The 19,975-nt window shown below is 40.8% G+C and overlaps 4 protein-coding genes across 6 annotated transcripts; 1 reads left to right on the top strand and 3 right to left on the bottom strand.

The window, feature by feature from the left end:
• Positions 1 to 6: 6 nt before the first annotated feature.
• Positions 7 to 8,698, bottom strand: ubash3ba (ubiquitin associated and SH3 domain containing Ba). 2 transcript variants are annotated; one of them, XM_088398021.1, is made up of 14 exons: positions 8,046 to 8,698; positions 4,169 to 4,222; positions 3,768 to 3,954; positions 3,442 to 3,640; positions 3,178 to 3,365; positions 2,876 to 3,084; positions 2,540 to 2,684; positions 2,052 to 2,172; positions 1,859 to 1,981; positions 1,670 to 1,762; positions 1,427 to 1,571; positions 1,248 to 1,354; positions 955 to 1,064; positions 7 to 860 (listed from the first exon to the last, which is right to left on the bottom strand). In XM_088398021.1, the coding sequence occupies exons 1-14, from the start codon at positions 8,174 to 8,176 to the stop codon at positions 723 to 725; spliced, it is 1,950 nt and encodes a 649-aa protein (XP_088254147.1). In that variant the 5' UTR covers positions 8,177 to 8,698; the 3' UTR covers positions 7 to 722. The 2 variants fall into 2 exon arrangements, with proteins under 2 accessions (XP_088254147.1, XP_088254148.1); XM_088398022.1 differs by having other exon boundaries at positions 3,178 to 3,347.
• Positions 8,699 to 8,971: 273 nt separating this feature from the next.
• f11r.1 (F11 receptor, tandem duplicate 1) lies at positions 8,972 to 12,804 on the bottom strand. The gene is made up of 10 exons (XM_088399214.1): positions 12,588 to 12,804; positions 11,562 to 11,621; positions 11,309 to 11,425; positions 10,941 to 11,084; positions 10,619 to 10,821; positions 10,427 to 10,529; positions 10,221 to 10,328; positions 10,075 to 10,087; positions 9,891 to 9,951; positions 8,972 to 9,743 (listed from the first exon to the last, which is right to left on the bottom strand). The coding sequence occupies exons 1-10, from the start codon at positions 12,631 to 12,633 to the stop codon at positions 9,708 to 9,710; spliced, it is 891 nt and encodes a 296-aa protein (XP_088255340.1). The 5' UTR covers positions 12,634 to 12,804; the 3' UTR covers positions 8,972 to 9,707.
• A 188-nt stretch (positions 12,805 to 12,992) lies between these two features.
• On the bottom strand, positions 12,993 to 14,948 carry thy1 (Thy-1 cell surface antigen). Of its 2 annotated transcripts, none has more exons than XM_088399026.1 (4): positions 14,834 to 14,948; positions 14,280 to 14,323; positions 13,863 to 14,186; positions 12,993 to 13,793 (listed from the first exon to the last, which is right to left on the bottom strand). In XM_088399026.1, the coding sequence occupies exons 2-4, from the start codon at positions 14,308 to 14,310 to the stop codon at positions 13,687 to 13,689; spliced, it is 462 nt and encodes a 153-aa protein (XP_088255152.1). In that variant the 5' UTR covers positions 14,311 to 14,323; positions 14,834 to 14,948; the 3' UTR covers positions 12,993 to 13,686. The 2 variants fall into 2 exon arrangements, with proteins under 2 accessions (XP_088255152.1, XP_088255153.1); XM_088399027.1 differs by having other exon boundaries at positions 14,280 to 14,318; positions 14,834 to 14,930.
• Positions 14,949 to 16,445: 1,497 nt separating this feature from the next.
• LOC148386000 (uncharacterized) lies at positions 16,446 to 19,130 on the top strand. The gene is made up of 4 exons (XM_088399215.1): positions 16,446 to 16,587; positions 16,910 to 17,037; positions 17,433 to 17,780; positions 17,855 to 19,130. The coding sequence occupies exons 2-4, from the start codon at positions 16,965 to 16,967 to the stop codon at positions 17,959 to 17,961; spliced, it is 528 nt and encodes a 175-aa protein (XP_088255341.1). The 5' UTR covers positions 16,446 to 16,587; positions 16,910 to 16,964; the 3' UTR covers positions 17,962 to 19,130.
• Positions 19,131 to 19,975: the final 845 nt, after the last annotated feature.

Below are 19,975 nucleotides of genomic sequence, written 5' to 3'. Positions count from 1 at the left end.
TGCAAATAGATGCTCCACCCATCTTTATTCCGTTTTAAACGCATGAATGGGATATTTGGATTTATAAAAGTCTTTCTAAATGTACAGCTAAGTAAAATATGACTAAAGTGGATGAATGAACAACATTTTTAAAAGCATTATAATAGTATCACATTGCAGCAAGAGCTAAAGAAAAAAAAAACATGAATTACTTCATTAGGTTCCAGTGAGGGTTATCAAAACTGCATTGGGTTCATACAATAATAATAATAATAATATAATAATAATAACAATAATAATAATAACAATAATTCGGCAGAACATAAGGACTAATGATATTACTGGAATAAAATCAGGTACAAAAAACCCAAAACGTTTCCACCATGAAATCAATGATAATTTCGTTCATGTCAACACTCCTTTTGTGCTTCTTCCCTGTAGCCACAAGTCAAATAATAGTTTCTGAAATGTTTTTCTGTAGTCTCTCTCATATAATTCTTGTCACAGTGTATATACGGGTGGGAGAATACAAAGACATGAGTCCAGCTACTGTTTGCTGTTATCATCACATTCCTGAGCTGTGCATCTCAATACATTTGCTCCCCCCAGAAAATGCACGTTTTTGACAAGATGCAGTTCATGGAAGCCAGACGTGTTTTTTTTTTTTTTTTTGGTAGCGGTGTGGTTAAAAAATAAATACTGATTCTGCATGTCACAATGTTGAAGGAAATGTGTGTCATTCTTCAGTCCGGCATGAGCATTTCCCTCCAGTTGAAGCTGTGATTGGGTCCATGTGTCAAAGGCAGGATGGGGGGGTCAACCAGTTGCCACACCCCCGTCTCACCCATTTCTTCACAAGCACAAAATCCCAAGTAGGGAATCTGTCAAAATGCACAGAGCAGATGCACCGCTGTGTTATTGAGGGAAAACAATGAGACATCTTATTCCATGTGATGTAATCGGCATCTGTCCGACCTTTCGCACAACTTGCACAAAGTCCTTGGAGTTTTGTGGGCTGAGTCCTTGTATCTGGCGAGTGCAGGCCTCCAGGGAGGACGCATGGGCCACAATCAGAACCTTGTTTCCTGTATGAAAGAGGTAGAAGAAGAACCAAAGTCCACTGACACCATTGTTCAATTGCTGGTGAATGACACTCAGCAATTCATCATACAACATTTGTAAAATGAATGCTGACAAAGCACAGTGGCCACATTTATAGTGGCTGTCAGAAAAATTATATTTAGGGTGAGAGCAAGAGTCCACTGTACCCAAATTTTTGCACTCTGATAGGATTTCTCGAGTCACTTGGAAGCTTCGGCTGATGTAGGTGTCATAAGACTCAGAAACCACTAGCTTGTTTACGGGCACATGAGGTCTAAGGAAGAGGAACATACAGAATATGTGAAGGGAATATGTTAATATGCTCAAGTTCCAGCATAGTCTGTACCTGTATGTTGTGTCCACACTCAAATTGGCAGCAGCCAGCTCTGTTGGAGGAATCCAGGTGGGTAAACAGGTGCCTGAAACCCACTTGGTCCATTCAAAAAGTCCAGGCTCCACACGGATTTTTGTCTTCCCCTCCTGTTGGAGACCTGAAACATAAAATCCCACAAAGAAACTTTCAGAGAAGACTTCCCAGAGAATCGAGGTTACGTTCAAATGTAGTATGTTAGTATTGGAGGAGTCCTACCCTGCAGAATGTGCTGAGCGGTCTGGACGCAGCGAAGTGAAGGAGAGCAATACACAAAGTCTATTGTGGTGTGGCTTTCCAACAAGGCTTCACCTGAGATAGGGCAACAATATTCTGATTATATCTGCAAGAACTCCCAATGCCTGTATGTGACTTTTTTTTTTTTTCTTTTCCCAAAACAGAACTAACCTACAAGACGGGCCTGGGATGAGCCAAACACAGTAATTGGACAATCTTTATCATAGTCTCTGTGACCGTTGCTTCTGGTTGGCAGGCTGGATGGCATGTTGAGATTTGAGCGAACATATCTGCCTACACTCAAAAGAATCAAAGTTAGTGGCTACCATATACAAACTTCCCTCTGTTCCCTCTGCGTACATACCTTTGGCATCAAAGCACTGAGTGACCCAGTGTTTCCCAAATACAACATCCATCCTCTCCCCGTGTCGGCACACAAACAATCTCATCTTGGACAGAGAAGACTGACCAGCTCCCCGCGTCACCTGGAAAGAAAATGGAAGGTTGAATGATTACTTCAGTAATCAAGAGGGGTTTTCCAAACCCTTTGTCTATCTAGTCAGGAGGTAATATGTGTGATATTTCTACAAGACTGACAATCTCTTCTCTGGTCTCTTCTGAAGTGTTCTCATTTCCCCTAGTAGGAGTTCTGAGCTTTTCCTTGCCCTCCTGGGAGTTTAAGATCAGGGAATGTTTGAGAATACTTGTCCATTTTTGCACATGTTGTCCTGAATGTTGTTAGCTACCTAAATGTTGTACAGAGGCCAAGATGTACCGGAGTCAAATTCCCTGTTTGGCATGCTCAAACTTGGCAAATAAAGATTGATTTGATTTGATAAAGGAATACCATACCTGCATGGGAGGACAGAGGCCACCGAGGCTTGGGGGATCCACCAGACTGTCCAGAAGACTGTCAGTGTGCTGTTCATCAAACAGTAAGCCACCTAGGGTGCTGCCAGCATTAGACGGGGAGGTGTAATTGAGAATGGAATGAGACCTGAGGAATGGACAAAAATATCTTTCAACATTATGTCGAGAGGTGTCACGGACGAGTAGGCTGTATCTAACAATTAATTGTGTTATACGTAGTCTTTATTAGAGCACAGGTTATGCTATGCATTGGCACAGGCCGTAAGGTTCTTATCATGAAAGAGAAAGCAAACACTTGTGTGAGGTGCTCATTCTTACCCATGAACAACCCAAGTGTCAGACTCATCAGCGCGGCTGACGTAATTTTCGGGCAGCAGGCCGGACAGCCCCGTGCCCAGGGACGTGCCGTAAACCCAGCCCTCACTGGCACTGCTTTGCTCCATAGGTGACATGAAGATGAAGTCTCCAGGCACCAGTTCGAGTTCGTCATCATTTTGAGGCACATAGGGATACATGACCTGCAGTGTCTACATGAGAAAATTAGTCGTAAATAATTCAGATATAGTGGACTAAATGCAGACATTTGAAAGGCCACAGTGAACCATCTGACACATTCCTACCTCATGATTAGCAAAGCGAATATCCCGGGAGAAGAGCACAGCCAGCCAGTCGCAGCCTGACGACACATCTACGTTTTTGGCCAGCTTTTCTAAAACTGGAAGATGGCTGCCTTGGAAGTGGTACGCCAAGGTGACATGCAGTTGCTTCTTATGGTGCTCAACATGCACATCTGGACAGAGAAAATGTGCTGACAGGTGACATCTATGCAACTTTCTGTTTTTACTTACAGTGCGTTAAAAAATAAATCCATATAAAAAATCTACCTGCTTTAGTTTCTGCTTCATTTGCAAAATCGGCTGCAAAACTCTTCAGCACCTCCGCCACCTGCTCCTCCACAAAGAGCCCAATGAAGGTGGAGGACGTGTACAACTCCAGGGGAAGGGGCATGGGTATACGACCTTTCCACTTAGCAACAGAGGTCTGGAGGGCATCTGACAGAGCCTCCACTTTCCCGTCGGCACACTGTATAGTAGAATTGACAACAACAAAAGCCGTCAAATCCGGGATGAAGAATTACAAGGGGATGAGTTAATCCAAAGTCTTGACGCTTCGATAAGCCGTCACAATTTGACATGAGATTGAGACTGACCATGAAAAACTGGCAGAGGGTGATGTGGGGGAAGATGTTGTGTGCCTTATTTTTGCCACATGAGAGGCGAGATTGCTGCCAGAAGAGCGAGAGCTGCTGCAGCAGCGGACCACTGGGTCGCAGATACAACACATATTCCCGAGGCAGAGGGTCATCCAGGAAAGGGTCATCCACATGCGAAAAGAGCCTGCACACATACAAAAATGGCAACAAGAGTTAAGAATAGAAAAATGGCCCAAAAGACTATTTAAAATCAAGGACTGTACGACTATGACTATGAGAGCAGTGTCACTTCCGCAATTTGCTTACCATTGTTGAACTCTAGTCACATTCCATTGGTGAGTTAGTAATGGGGAAAACGGCAATGTGTGTGTGCGTAAGTGTGTGTGCGTGAGTCTCACCAGTCACAAGCTGCCTGGACGTTTTTCCCTCCTGTCGAAACCAAAGCTTTCAATCTGCAAAGACACAAAGATCAAGAGAAAACTCAGTCACAAAATCAATAGAGCCTCTTCCGGCCAAAGTTTATTAGAGGGAGATTGAGAAAAAAAAAAAAAAAAGAACACAAATCCCAAGAGAGAAGTCAAATGACAAGATGTAGTCTCAATAACTCATACCAGGAGGGCCAAAAACAATAGTGACGGTGAAAACATAGAAAACATTGATTTGGATGGAACAGAGAAAATTTTAGGGCTAGGTTGCAATAATGAAAATGTTTTTCAAACACACTGCCAGCCAACATGTCGAGATAATCTTACTTATTCTTTTGTTCTCTTGGGGGGGGAAAACACAAGTATGCAATTAAACGTTTTTCGTGGAATGTTTTCTTTTTAAAACTTGGTTTTTAATGACTGAAAATCCCCAAAATGAAATTTGTTTCTTAACTGGTGCACATGTGTCCAGTGTCGATTGTGTTTTGGCCCCCTTGTGAATCACATCTGCCATTTAATCCTTTAAATCTTTTTTTCCGAGATGAATGCTTTAGTTGTATGTGCTCCACATAGTAAAAGCAGCCATGCACCAACTGTCCTTAATAGATACACACACCAAAGTCTTTTCCCTTGCCCTTAGCAAAAATGAGCATGTTATTTATAAACTGCATTTCCTGTTCACAGCTAGACAAAGATGAGTTGGGGGGGAAAAAATACCTCTGGATTATGTTTGACTTCCACCTAGAAGTGACCATGATTAGATCAAACAAGAGTGGAAAGTGTCATTCATTCCACCAACATGTGGTAACATTTCAGTTACACATTTAACATAAAAGACATGTTTAAGTTCTCTGCCTATTCTTTTGTCAGCTGTCTTAGCAGAATATGACACTGTCAACTTAGACTGTGCATTTGTTTCTGTTTTTTTTTTTTTAGTCACAATACAGAGGGTCATAAGCACTCGGGGCATCAAAACAGCTTGATACTTCCATCGCCTACGCATGAATGTGTTAAGCAACAACTTGAGGGCCGCTCCATGACTCAGCTCTCAAGACAAATGGTCATGATTGTCAGATTTAGCTATTAGTTTAACTATCGACGTCAGGACATGCCTGTATGTAACAACCAAGGAAGATGACTTCTCGCTTCATTATTTCTGGAGCACACATTCAAAGTCACATGTTATAATGGAGCGCGTCTGAGACACCATAAAGGAAGCGAGTGGGACATTGTGTGGGTGAAGTGTGTTGTTTTATGTTCCCACTTTTTATTTGACAAACGTGACTTGACATTAGCTTAAGCTCAACACGAATAAGAAGCATTTTGGAGGAAAGCTGCAAAATGTATCACTTCAATCTAGAAATGGAATAATCACTAAACAAATGCAAAATCATCATGTTGATGAGTGTCTTTTTTATGTAATGTTTAAACAATCTGGATTTTCAAACTCTGTTCAGCACCTGTGTCATTTTGTCTTGTGTGAAAGTGTGAGACATTGCAACGTCTGCCTCAGCTGCCCTCAAACCACCGTCTCAACAGAGAAGGTCACAAGCCACTGCAGGAAATAAGCAACTTCCGCTTAGCCGCCTTGAATCCAAGCTCAGAGTTTGCCTGCAGTGGAATGTACCTCATGCATCCAGAACTTTTGTATCGGGAATAGTATCATGGTACTATTTGTACATATTTGTGCTCGTAAGTGGCCTTAAAGAAAGGTTATGGTTTCGGGGCGTCCCTCGTACATTAGAAACTAGTTTGTGTAGTTTTCCATCCACTTACCAATCTTTTCAGTGATCCAACCGAATACCAGCTACATTGTTGATTTATTAATGTGAATTAGAAAATAACACCAACACTCAAGAAGCAAAACAGAGTGATGAAATATAAATGGGAACAGTTTTCTTCCGGACATTGGACATGACCAGTGAACAGAGTTGCTTGCAGCTCCTATCAGATTGCACCGGTCAATTCTTGAATGACTCAGCAACGATACCACTCGATTTAACAGAAGGGTTGATTCTCGTACACGCGGGTATTTGTGCGGCTGTGTGTGCATTTGCGTTTCATACTCCCACCCTCCAATACAATAAAGGCCTTGTTCCCTGAAGCTAGGCCCTGATGATAGATTTTTCTGTTATTGCCTCGCAAACTGCCATTTGGGAAATAACCTGGTCACAAAAAAGGAAAATTTACCACTTTTCACTGTAAGATTTATTTACGCAAAATGGCAGTCAGTTCCAGCTTGTGCATGACAACACAAACTCTCTTTAAGTCACAAATAATAATTCATTTAACTTCAGCCGAGATTTTCTCTCTTCCAAACTGGCCATGGCAACTGGCTTCTTGAAGTTCACCACACTGAGTGGCCCCCTTGATTCGTTCATTCAAAAACATTTTTTAAACTTTTTGTAATTCTTTACACATCACTGGTAATAGTAATAGTATATTCCACAAAAAATGACAAAAATCTTGGGGAAAAACATAAAAAATCCAAAATGTGAAAACGGGGGAAAAATAAAGTACAGTAATCCCTCGTTTTGCACTGGGGTTACGTTCCGAAAAGAACGCGTGATAGGTGAAATCCGTGAAGTAGAAACCTTTATTTTTTTCCACCACTATTATACAGCTAAACCATTGAAACCAAGGAATAAAACTTGATTTCAGGTCCAAGCATTTGTTTAACAAAGTGAAGTAAACACTTTCTTACAAATAACTACAGTAAAATAATAATTTTAATCATCAATACGAAGTACATACTGTATAGTAGGACAAATTGTGACTCACGCCTATTTCACTGCACCTCTGACTGTGCCGCTACGGCATGACTCCGCTCTGTAGTGTCTTTTTCTTCTGAAGCCATAACACAGTGCACTGCGAAAAAAAAATCCGTGAAGCAGCGAGGCCGTGAAAGGTCAACCGTGATATAACGAGGGATTACTGTATACAGGGGTTGACTTTTTTAGTTTGTAATGTCAACAACCACCACTAGATGGCATAACATGCCTTAGTTACTTGCAAGATGAGTAGGCCTAACAGTTTTTGCAGATACATGCAGGAGAAATATATAAAAAATATTATATATTATATTATTATATACTATATATATAAAAGTTTTAGAGAGTTCACCAATTTGAAAAAATGCAAGAGCAAAAGGTGTTTGGTGTTCAGCAGTTTTGTGCCGTGCTCTTTTTATGTAAAAGAGCCCTTATGCAATGGGGAAAAGGTGAGCTAGTCTATCCCAGGAGTGTTTGAGTCAAAGGTAGGGTACACTACACTGGACTGGTCACTAATCACAGGGCACATACATACAAACAACCATTCTTTCATTCACACACATGGACAATTTAAGTCTTCAATTAGCCAAACATGTGTGTTCTGGGGATGTTGGAGGAAGTCAAGAAAACATGCCTATGACTTCATCCGATTTCAAAAAAGATCGAGCCTTTGTTGTTTGGAGTACATACTGAGAAATCAAACCACTGTACAGATGCTCAACCTCAATTTTCAATGACCTAGAAACAAACCACAGCTGCATTCAGAGGAAAACACTTTACTCATTTATGGGATTTTTAACATCATTACATAACCTCCATATTTCATTCAAACAGGGCTTGTTTCTTGGCAACCCAACCCTCTCAAAGATGAATGGAGTGGAAAATAAATATTTGAGCAGGAACCACTGAATCCAAGAGAGACTGGCAAGTGCAACATCTGGGTCACACAATACAGCATCATCTTTCTGCAGGAGTGCAGCCAAAGTCCTAAACGCCACATTAAAAACGTAGTACATATAGAACAGTAGTTCTGAGGATTACTGTTTGTGTGTGTGCGTGTAGTGGTGCAGTGTACTCACGCCCTGGTCTTTGGGAAGCCCATGGACAGCAGCACGTCCAGAGTTGACCCATGTTTGACGGTGCCTACACGAGTCTGGCGCTGTCTCCGCGGGGTCACTTTGGCGTAGAGTTCCTCTTTAGCTGCCATCATTTACTGCTCCAACGGTATGCACGATTCTCTGACGTATTTCATTTCATTTAATTCAAAAACGGTCTATTTTACGCCCAAAAAAGATGGGAAGTCTCATGGGTCTTAAGTTAGGTGCAACCACGGAGATCGCAGCTCGGGTCAGCCATGCCGAGTCACCTGGACTGTTTGGGCCAGCGGTGGTCGCGAGCTACCGTACCCGGCCGCGGAGAGGAACATATCGGGGTCGAACTCGCCTCTCGCATCCGGTCCGCCGGATGACAAATCAAATGCAACTAAAATGCTAGCTTCGTTCCTTCCACCGCGGACTTGTCTCCGGGAGGGAGGCAGATCCTGTGCCTGGAAGACAAAAATCGGCGACCCGTCGAGTCAGACAGCCAGTGAGGCGCTGTAGGACGCCCATGAGCTCGCTCGTGGAAATGACAGCATCGTGATAAAGAACTACAACGCTATTATTCAGATGGGTTTGAGGCGGTGTGATGCAGATCCGATCTGGGGGCGGATGGTGGAAAGAGTGGTTCACACTTCCTGTCTTAGGGGGCGTCAATGCGCATGCGTAAACTAGACCACAGCAAATACAAAAACATTATCTGTTGCCATAGTAAAGAAGCAATTTTTGGGTAATTTTGGTCACCCTTTTCTTGTCTCAGTAACCTGTTTATATTGCAAAGGGTTTAAAACATTACATTTTTGATTAGACAATTTATTCAAAACATCTGGCATGTACTGTATTTAGCATCATGACGCTGGAAACAAATATTTTGTTGAAATTACAGATCACTACTGTTGAGACATCAGCAGACTAACACATATGAAAACATTTTATTTACTTTTACCGAAAAGTTACATTGTTAGGTAAATCCATCAACTCCAAACGCAGCAAAAATGTGGAAAACTTGCAAGATTTCCCAATAAATATTCAATAAAACAGATATTGCATTAATTCATACTCTATGCACCAACATCTGTCTATATCAACGCTGCAAGCGCATGATTGTTGGAGGATAAATTACCAGAAAGTAGAACCAATCTTCAAGAAGAGTTCATAGCTGTGATAAGACTATAAAAGTCAATATCAAGATTAAAAACAAAAAAGTAAAAATAGAACATCAATGCACATCTCTCAAACTCTAGTACTGTGCTTTTCATAGGAAATACAATCACAGTTCGGGACAAATACAGTACATTACCCTGTTTTCATTATTTTAACAAATGTATTTCTCAAACTGGAGTCATAGACAAATAGAATTTGAGAACAAATGTAACAAGTTAATTTCTGGAAGAATTTTTGCAGTATTTTCGATGGAATGTTAAACTAACATATTACAAAATGTCAGTCACACCAAAGGCCAGTAAGAATGATTTTACCAACGGCACAAATAAAAAATAACCTATTTACAGAAGGTTGTAAAAAAAAAAAAAATGTTCGAGAGAGCTTTAGATCATATAATATAAAAATTACCGGGATGACATGTAAAAACCACAAAAGGTCACACTAAAACAGTTAAAACCAGCCATGACTGTTGTTTGCAGACTATACCACAAATGATGACTTCTGCTTGAACTCGCCCTATGAACACAAACAAATAATTTATATGATATACAGTATTTAAATTTTCCCATTTAGACCTAAAACTGATTAAATAAAAGCAAAATAAACATTTGCAGGCATTTACAGAAAACAGTTTTGGAATTTGCCAGGCAGTGTCATACTTACATCATCATCCTCACCGCCATACACAGAAGGTGGCTGGTAGACCACGTTGGTTTTTGGCTTGCTGCAAGACACATTTGAGAAACAGAACCATTTCAAACCAATTGTGGTGGTGTGTGTGTGGGGGAGAGGGGGGATAAATTGATGTAATCAACTGTGCCTAATAAAAATAAGAAAATACTCTTACCTTTCAGTCATTTCTGTAATCAGAAGGAAGAATACCAAGTCATCAAGCTATACAAACTACAATCCTCTCTTCTGCTCATGATCTCACAATTATCGCAAACATTGATACAGGATAACAATCCAAAGAAGGCACAGCTGTGTACTCACGGGGCAGGTATCCTTTCTTGTGAGCATACCAAATTCCCACAACGAGCAGGGCGAGCAATAGGAGACCCACGATTACCCCAGCAACAATGCCCCCGGTGTTAATGTCACCTTAAAGAATAAAATTGTGGTAAAACGTCATCTGGAGGTTCTTTTACAACATTAACATTAAGCATTGTCCGGCACCAAACTGCATAAGGGGCACTTACGGACTTCCATATTCACAGCTCTACAGCGCTGTGGAGGACCAGCGTTGTTGAAAGCCTCACAGAAGTACTCTGCTGTATCTGTCTTTCTGACAGCGGGGAACTCCTGTGAAAATATAAGAAAACAGGTTTTCCTATCTGAAAAGGGAGTGCTCGAGGTTGAAATGGTGAAGACAACAGAGCGTCGTAGCTCACCAGGTTGCCATTGGCCGAGTTCAGCACATAGGTGCTATTCTGGAAGCCGGACATCTTGCTAGGCTCAGGTGGCAGAAGAACATTGTTTCGGTACCACCTGTATTGGGGAGGGGGCGAGCCATCTCTATCGTGGCAGGACAGAGTGGTACTCTTGCCGGTCGTTACGGAGGAGGGAATCCTACACAAGGGTGGCGAGGGAGGCACTGTGGGGAAATAATGCTGTTTTCTTTAGCATCACTCACCCAATGCATTGAAATTATATTGCAAAACAATTTTATTCCATTATCTGCAAAACAGCTAAAATGCCCATGGAAATATTTACCAAGAACTGTGAGCTTCACCCGGGCCTCCCCAAATTGGCTGTTAACACCAGACACCTCACAGTCGTACACGCCGTTATCCAAACGGGTCACTTTACTGAATCTTAGATTGCTGCCATATATTGTCACCCGGTTGCCATACGATGCTGTGGGAAAAGTTGCACATTAACCGCCACGCACAATGCACGTCACTGCCAGCTAGCCTTGTAGCATGCTTCTTTGTTATTGATTAACAGCGGTGGGTTCCTGATGGCATCGGGGAGTAGTGGGGAAAGTTGGAGATGAAAAATGACCGCTTGGTACTGCTAAACATGTATCAAGTATATTTGGCCAAGTAACATTGGAAATATTTAGTGTCAAAACAACTTACACGTGGTTTTGCCGTTATAATAGATATATTTCTGTGACCCTGTAAGGTCTTTGAACTTCCACTCCACCCTGGCACTTTGACCAAAGTCCGCAGAATATGAGCATGTCAGATCAACCCCTGGAATAGTAGAAACCACAATAAATAAAAACACTGAGAAGTTTCAACAAACAAACACCTAAATGTGCAACCACTTGTTGACTGATAGAGCTCATGTGGCAATATTAAAACTGCCCTCAAATATGTTAAAACTTACCTTCATTTTCTTTCACTTGCACGTTTGCATTGGATGTCGTAACTGAGAAGCTACTTACACCTGTTGACACAAATACAAAACATGGGTTCATGTTGTTATGACTTTACACCCGGAAGCAACTGCACACGTCACTGCTCTTACATGGAGGGAAGGTCAGCTGTTACTTAGAAGAATATAAAATATTGGACTGATTACAAGATCAAATCACAACAATCACCCGCCACTGATGAGAAAGGTTTGAAGGCTGCTTGTCAGACTATGGGCCGACAGGTGACTGACTGTGGCAAAAAGCCTACAGGGCGTAGGCACGGAAAAATGCTCCACTTGCTCCAAGTCGCTGAAGCAGCATCGAAACTGTAACAATCTAAACGAAACTATGCTTTAATGGGGAATGCCAAACTAAAACTTACCAAAAAAAACTCCAATAACAGTGTGAAAAAGTATTTATTGTGTAATGTAGGAAGGGAATCAGTTTTAAAAAAACATGAACATGTTTTAATTTAGTGGTTTTGGTATGGATGTAGAAGCGGCGTAGAACTGCACTGCATCATAGGGAGAACAGTTTCTAATCATTTGGTTAACTTATCTAGCTACATGTAAAGAAAATTACCACTTTTGTAAATTAGTAAAATACCTGATATCATTCAACACCGAGAACATTTAATTCTTCGCACAGAGGTTCCTATTGTTGTGACCAGAGAAGCGTGACGACGTCAAGCATATCGCATTGTTGGGATTCAGAACCGGTTTCAAGTTTGAGTTGACGAAATAATTTAGTTCCACAAAGATTGTGCGAGTCCGAGATGTAGACTCTAAAAAGTAGATATACGGGAGTGTGAATTGTTCTTGACTTCCTCAACGTATCAGAAGAGAAATATGCAGGGCCGCATTTTGAAGATCAGTTTAACGCTTTAAAATTCTTAACGTAGTCTTTAATGCGCGATAGTATGTCAGGCGAACAACCAGATAAATGTTTTAAACATTAAAAGAAAAAAAGTCGCAAAAACAAATTAGTAAGTAACTTACCTGTCGTCGCAAACAAGAGCGTCGAAACCAAGAAAGCAAAAAACATATTTGCGCTTATCTTTGCAGTTTGTTTTACTGCGTTCCTCCGTCTGGTTGAAAAGGAGATCCAAAAATCAGAAATACTTAAACTAAATCAGACAAGACTTCCTAATCGTGTGTCGTGTAGTTTCGGCTGAGAAGGACGACAGAGGCCTCATCAAATAGGCTCCACCTGCTTGATCGGGTTCAGGTGACAAGCGCGCACCTCACTTCCGGTGGGGGGGGAAAAAGTCCCTCAGGTGCAAAGACGGTGCAAGTCATGCCGTACATCAGGTTTGACAACGACTCAGCACCTGTGGAATTGCTGGGAAAAGAAAACGTGTGGGTTGCAAGTTTTCATCAACCTTACCTGATTAAATGTCAAGATTCTGAATGATTATTCATTTATTATTATGGTAAACGATGGACACAAAACAAACATTGTAATATACTTTGGATGATAAAAAAATATAATAATCCATAAACACCACCACGACTGATACAATACTAAACTTCCCGTATAAACAACTAGCTTATTAACTGTCAGACAACCATCTGTGCTTTGCTTTATTGATGAACCATTATTTGTAATCCCAGCTGTAGTTGGCATGTCTTCTCTTCACCGTACACATTTTATAAATCCAAACATGGCAGGTTTCATGCAATAGCACTTTTCGTCATGTGCTCGTAACAGCAGCTATAGGATCATGTAAACATTCTTGATTTATCTACATACCTTATGCATGCATTTGAAGCCTATATAGCTTTTAGACTAATTATTGTTTGGCTGAGTTGGGCGGATGTCTTGCGTCACTTGGTTAGGGCAAGCTGATTATATCACTCCTGAGCTAAGATTCTCTCATGATGCAGAACAGATTCACTATACTGATCCATTTAATTCTACAGAATATATCACATTTCGCATCTATATTCCTGAGATCGTGCTTGAACTCAGCTGAGGCTACAGTAAATGCAATTGTATTTTTGCACACTAAGCTTAGATATGACTTGATGCTGCATGTGCAGTCAGAGTCCAGTGAGATCCACCTAATGATCGGGCGGAGCAGCTTGGGTACGGCGTTCACAGCCAGTCAAATTCGAGCACCATCGGAAGTGTCATCAAGGTCAAGAGTAGGCCACTGCAGCTTTGTAACAGGACACTCCAGGCAGAACAGGGGAGGAGGAGCTCTGCAATAAGAATAGAGAAAGATTTTTGAATGGGATGTTAACGATATGTTAACGGCCAAGGAAACTTACTTTTCTCCACCACCGCGGTTTTGGACACAGTTGCTGAGTCGGCCAGTTTGATGTTGCAGGTGAAGTTGGACTTGCCATTTGGCAGGTTTTTAAACAGCAGCCGGCAGATGTTGCCAGGGAAGATGCGGGCTTTGGCTCTGTGCTTGTAGGGGGCATGCTGCTCCTCCTCCGGGTTGGTCGTGTCCAGGAGTCTTTCCCCTTGTGTGTACTTGCAAAATACTTCGGGTGACTCAGCGGGAAGCGAATATTTGCAATCCAGCCTGACGTGGTTCTCATTTATCGAGCAGTAGGATACTTGAATCACCTTCTGAGCTGTCGCAAAGCCTGCAATGCAAAGACATGCAATGACAAATTCAGAAAAAGATAACTATCACAGAAACACACTCAGTTTAGGAAAGATGCCATGTATGACCTTACCAAATAAAAGAATTGCGGTAAGGAAGAACATTTTCGCAACTATCCTGGAAAAAAAAACACTGAAATTAATGTACACATGCATAGCTTCAAACGTATCATTTGATAATATTTTCGTTCCAATAATGCTGAGTGAATTCCGGGAAGATGAGCTGGGCTTTATTTTCAAAACAAATGTGTCATTGGCCAACTGTGACACTATTTGGAGGAAGTAGGTGCATTGTAGCCTTACTTCTCATGCTGTGCAGTGAAGAGCTAGAAAGTTCACTGGACACATGCCAACAGTGATGCATTCCTTTTCATAACCACACCTACAAATTCTGATTATTGGCCAACTTCAAACTCATCAGCGAGCCTTACAAATGAACAATCAGTGTGTAGATATATTCGACTGATATTTTTTTCTGAATGTAGTTTCAAATAGCATTGCAAACTCATTCAGATCATAATTTGCATTCAAAAGTCCATGCAGAATCATTTACGCCATAAAAGTCCGTTCTTTACCCAAAATAAGATTCTGCCAAACAAAAAAAAAATAGCGTATGAATTATCCTCACCTTGTCTGATGCAGTTTTATTGCTCTCCTCAGCGCTCTGCAGTGATGCCAGGGGTTGTTACAGTAGAGGTCGGCTCCGAGAAGAAACACAGGCGAGAAAAAGGGAGGGGGACAGTGAGGGAGGGGGAGAAAGGGCTGCTCCACTCCAGTTAAGGGACATTTATCAACATTACATAGGCATTTATTGATTTTTTTTTCTCACACCGTCTTTTATCAGACGACAGAAGTTGATCAGCTGACACGCTTCATTGGCTGTACTGTAGATCCTCATTTCATGTTGGGAAATGTACAGCAGGTTCTTGTGGCCATTTAATCATAATTTAATGTACACTTCATCATAATTTTCCCGCAATTCAGCTCTACCTGTTCAACATAAACACAAAATGACATGGCAAAAAATATATTTGCCCTATTGTCTCCCTACTGCCGTTAATGTGCTGTACCTCACTATACTTTTGTAGTGTGAGTTTTTTTATGATCCACTTGTTCTGCTGTGCTGTTATTTGTCTCTTGGGCAATTCATTGCCTTTTTTTAAAGCAACTGATGTGTGACACTAATAAAAGAAAGGTGCAGCTAGAAATTATTCAGCACAGTGACATTGACTGCCATAACAGTCTCTAATGAGGGCGGTGTGCACGCCCCACGCCCCGACCATCGGCAATTTTTGCAAATTGCATATTTTATGTGCAAAATCTGCATTAAAACAAGTGTGGACATGGTTTTTAAATATCAAGGACGTTAACGCTAAACACATTACATCCTCTGTGGCACATTCTGTGCACACTGCTCATCCATCTCTTCAAGGACATTTGCTGAACACCTCCCTTGCCAAAGTAGTCTCAAAGGACATTGGCAGCGGTGTTGCAGACCTCTCAAAGACACAAACCCCAGCAGCTAATTAAAGCAGCTCTGCAATGTACTGTATGATGCAATTTAGATTGTGTTAATTCATGTCACTACTCACAAAAATCTTCTCCATTGAGTTAGTAAAGGGACTAATCATAAAAAAGGACTAAAAGTAATGGGGAAAAAATCCTTTACAATCACAGATCAAACTGTCAACCAATATTTGGTTTGCTAGGTTGCCTTCAATTTCCTTCTTGTTCTTGGAGCATTTTACCTTCAATTTTGCCTGGATGAGTATGGTGTGGAATAATCTCATCAAACACCTTAGTGATAAACATTCATGCACACACAGTTGTTATTGCAGTCAAGAGGGACGCAACTTCATATTTTTTGAATGGATATAATCATTTGTTTCCATTCTATAAGCTTCTGACAATACAACTTCTAAATAATGTTAAAATATTGTCATTGATAGAACTAAAAAATAGTCGAAATACAAAAAACATTTCACTGCCGGGTCACATAACTTTTTTTTCCCAGAGCTGTAATTTTTTCCTTATTAATCTTAACTATTTGCACATTGTCTTTAGCAAAAACAGTCTTCACTCTTTTAGACTGCATTACAATATTTATCCAGCAGAGAGCGCTCGTGTCAAACTGCGGCATTACGCCGCTGAAAATGGAATGTTCAGTAATACAGTATTTCTTTTAATTTCATTTTTGTGGTGTGGGCAGATAAATTTATGCAAATACATACAAATAAAAGCACTATAAATACAAAGTATTGCATCATTCATTGTCAGTAGGTAGAAAGAGGGTCAATAAGATAAAGAGAATTGTGCGTGTGCGCGTTCGTGTGCGCGTGCGGATCCATCCAACTCGGAAGCAGCGCCCGTCCCTCGAAGCAGGTAGGACACTCAAGTTGTGCAATCCTATGTTTTGAGATCGAGCGAAATATCCTGGCATTGTTTTTGGGGGGAAGTGGACGCACGGGGTTGGGGGGGGGGGGATCTGTAGTATGTGAGTATGCAGCTGGGTACTTTGCTGCAGTGCAAAGTCACTGCATGGGCGTCGTCACATCTGCAGCCTGCACTGAGCCGCTATTTTTGGTGCTAGCGGATTCTTCCAAGGCCAAGATGATGATGCATGTTTTTCCTGCTGCTGTCACTGCTGTATTCAGCCGATTGTAGAACTAGTCTCATGAGGTCCCATGTTGGACTCTATCTGCAGGTCCTGTGAAGGTTATTGATGTGATCTGGAATTCAGTGCACTATACTGAACACAAATGGCGCCTTACCTGCTCACCACAACATGCCTTCTCTTCACCAGGATCATAATAACACATCAGCAAACTCACAGTAAGTTCCATAATTTAATTTTCTCTGCTACGTGGGTGTGAATTTCAATTAATTGTTAAGGCAACAAGATTTAAAGACTGAATCCCAACATGTATGCTGTGAAAGAACAGAAAGTTCAATCAACTTGCATGATGTTGTCATGACTAGATGTGAGTCCAAAGATGTTGGCGTTAAGATAAATTTGTGCCATTTGTTTGATTATGTTCCTGCCAAATGCAGTCTTAGCTGATTGGATGTTTGCAAAGGAGTGAAATCAGTAGCTAATGATGATGACATCATTCCCAAGAGCCTGCTTTCCAATGAAAACATTATTTCCACCTTATTCAATCGGACAATCAATCCAAACTGCATAACTGTGACTGAACCACATTCTTCTTACGTTTGTGTCTCTCTAGTGAGTTCCTTGTACACGTTTCTTTTCCCTCCGCGTGGGCCGCAGATGTTTCCATGCCTGACTTATTTGGAGAGGAACATCAGGGTGGACTGTGAGTTTCCCGACGCCAACGAGATCCCGGGCCCCTACTGCGAGTATCGTCAGGATAGCAGGCTGGTGGGCAGCACCTACCCCAACGCCGTCATCTACGTGTCCATTGAGGACCGCAGGAGAAGCAACGTCAGCCTGTTTGCCCCAAACCTCTGCCGCCTCACCTGGGCGCCGATGGCCGACGAGAAGCCTTACACATACACGTGCAGGGTTTACCAAGGCACCGGTTGGAAGGAGAACAGCATGGCTGTGCATCACCGTGAGTCAACCTCTTGCCAATTCCCCTCTTTCAAATAGAACTAAATGTCATATCACATTTTGCTCTGCTTGCAGGGTTTCTACCAATCTGCTCAGCAATCAGCGTGATGTTTGAATCTGCGCCGTGGCTTTTGTCAATAGTGATGTCACTTCCTGTGGCAATGGGGCTTTTGAATCCTTGAACTTTTCCTGACGGCCCAATCGACCTGGTTTGTGGCTCACTTTAATGTTGAATCAATTTGAGATGATCATAATGTAGAATATTTCAGAACAAAATACATCACCCGAGCCTTATAGAAGCAACATAATTTTTGTTTCATTCTTACTTTCATTCCAGAAACATCATTAATTTTTTTATTTTTTGCCCCAGTGAACATGACAATTATCCTATACAAAGGTTATCTTAAAACCACATTCATTTTGTTTGTGGTCAGGATTTGCTTTGTTTTTATAAACATGTCACAATCATCAATTTGGATATGAACTCATTATGTTTCGTAACACAAACATTGCATGTATTATGGATTGGAATGGATTGAAATGGATTAACCTTCAGCATATACACTTACTGGCCACATTATTCGACATGCCTGTGTCAAAAATCTATAGAATGTTACAAACAGTATACACTTTTACAAACTAAAACCAACATAATTAACAAATACATAAATACATCTCAGTGAGTGCCAATAGCTTTTGATCTATCGTTTCAAAATTAGATATTTTGATAAAGCACATTTGATTTTGAAGTGTACCCAATCATGTGTTCAGTGAGTGTATCTGCACACTTACAAATTTGAGTTAGGGCTTAATACAGTTTAAAGTAAGTTATGAGCTTTCCTTTCATTTTAAATGCTGTTTCAAATGTATACTGGAGACATTTTACCTTTGTGGTATTATAGTCATATCAGTAACACAACTATGTAACAACAAAGTAGTAACAACAACTTGCATTAGGACGCAAATTTTACGATGGAATTTTTCTTCAGAACATGTCAGTTTTAATATGTTACATTTCAGTTAACAGTCAGAAATTGACTGAAAATGTTGCAGTGTAAATGTAAACAGTAGTACCCATACGCTCTTCTTCTTGCACAAAAAATAGATAATGGTACACAAAATTACTTGAAAGTTTGGAAGATGATTGAATATTTCTTAATTTCATCCATTTGTGACTTCTTTTTAAACGTGTTTGCTATCATTCTACAGGTTTGATGCTATATTATTTTCACATAAGCACTTTTAATCAAGATAGTATTTTTTTTTAAACACAACTTTAACTATGTATTACCAAATACAGTATGTACTAAATGCTATAACAAAGTTAAAGCAATAAAGGTGTAAATCCACATATCGTGTTGTTTTCCTTTTTCCATATTTTGATCTGTCACTTACTGTATGAGAGCAAAATTTCTCTCTTTTTTTGCACTTTGGTAATCTTCTTGTTACCTGATTGATTACATGTTACATGATCCACTTGAAATTGGAAGCAATAGCATCTCGGGAAATCATTTAAAAAATTGGTCAAGGGGTTAAACCCAAACAGCAACAATGAAAAATATTTGCTGTCCATTTTGTTTAGACAGCAATAATTAAATCGCATCTCCTAATCGGATAGCTGGATCTGCAGTTTTGTTTTGGATTCGTGTTGTACCTCTATCATTTGCCCTGAAGAGAGCGCTGTTCGCTAATGGTTTGAATTCAGTCATGTTATTGAGGTCATATTGTAAATACTTAAAAGGCTTCAGGCCACACAAATTCATCATTTTCGTTATTGGCCTGGAGTTGATTAACCAAAGTACCACTTGTAAGTATACTTTAAAATAAATCTGCACAGTCAATACAGCTTTTATAATGGTGACCATTTCAATTTCTTTCAAAATTTAGACAAATCAGCAATTGTTCTTGGCCTCAGAGGTTCCACTGAATTTCGTCATCCTACAACATGTTTTGGTTCAAAGTACAACAAACAAGCGAGAGTGCCTTGAACTCACTTGACCACCCACTTTGAGTCAACTCATAGTCTTAATTAACCAGTCAAGCAAGAGAGATGACCTGACGTCCAGTTGAAAACAACTCCCACTAAGGAAACATGCTGGGGCTCTGCCTCTTTGCAGTTACATGGCTAGTTACACACGCACATATACACATACATACATACATACATACACTCGGCCCTCTCCCACCTGGAGAGTA

This window comes from Syngnathus floridae, chromosome 15 (genome assembly GCF_059516105.1).
Source record: "Syngnathus floridae isolate MCC-2025c chromosome 15, RoL_Sflo_1.0, whole genome shotgun sequence".
Taxonomy (NCBI): Eukaryota; Metazoa; Chordata; class Actinopteri; order Syngnathiformes; family Syngnathidae; genus Syngnathus; species Syngnathus floridae.
Note: the sequence above shows the minus strand (reverse complement) of the source record. Positions and strands in the feature narration are given on the sequence as shown.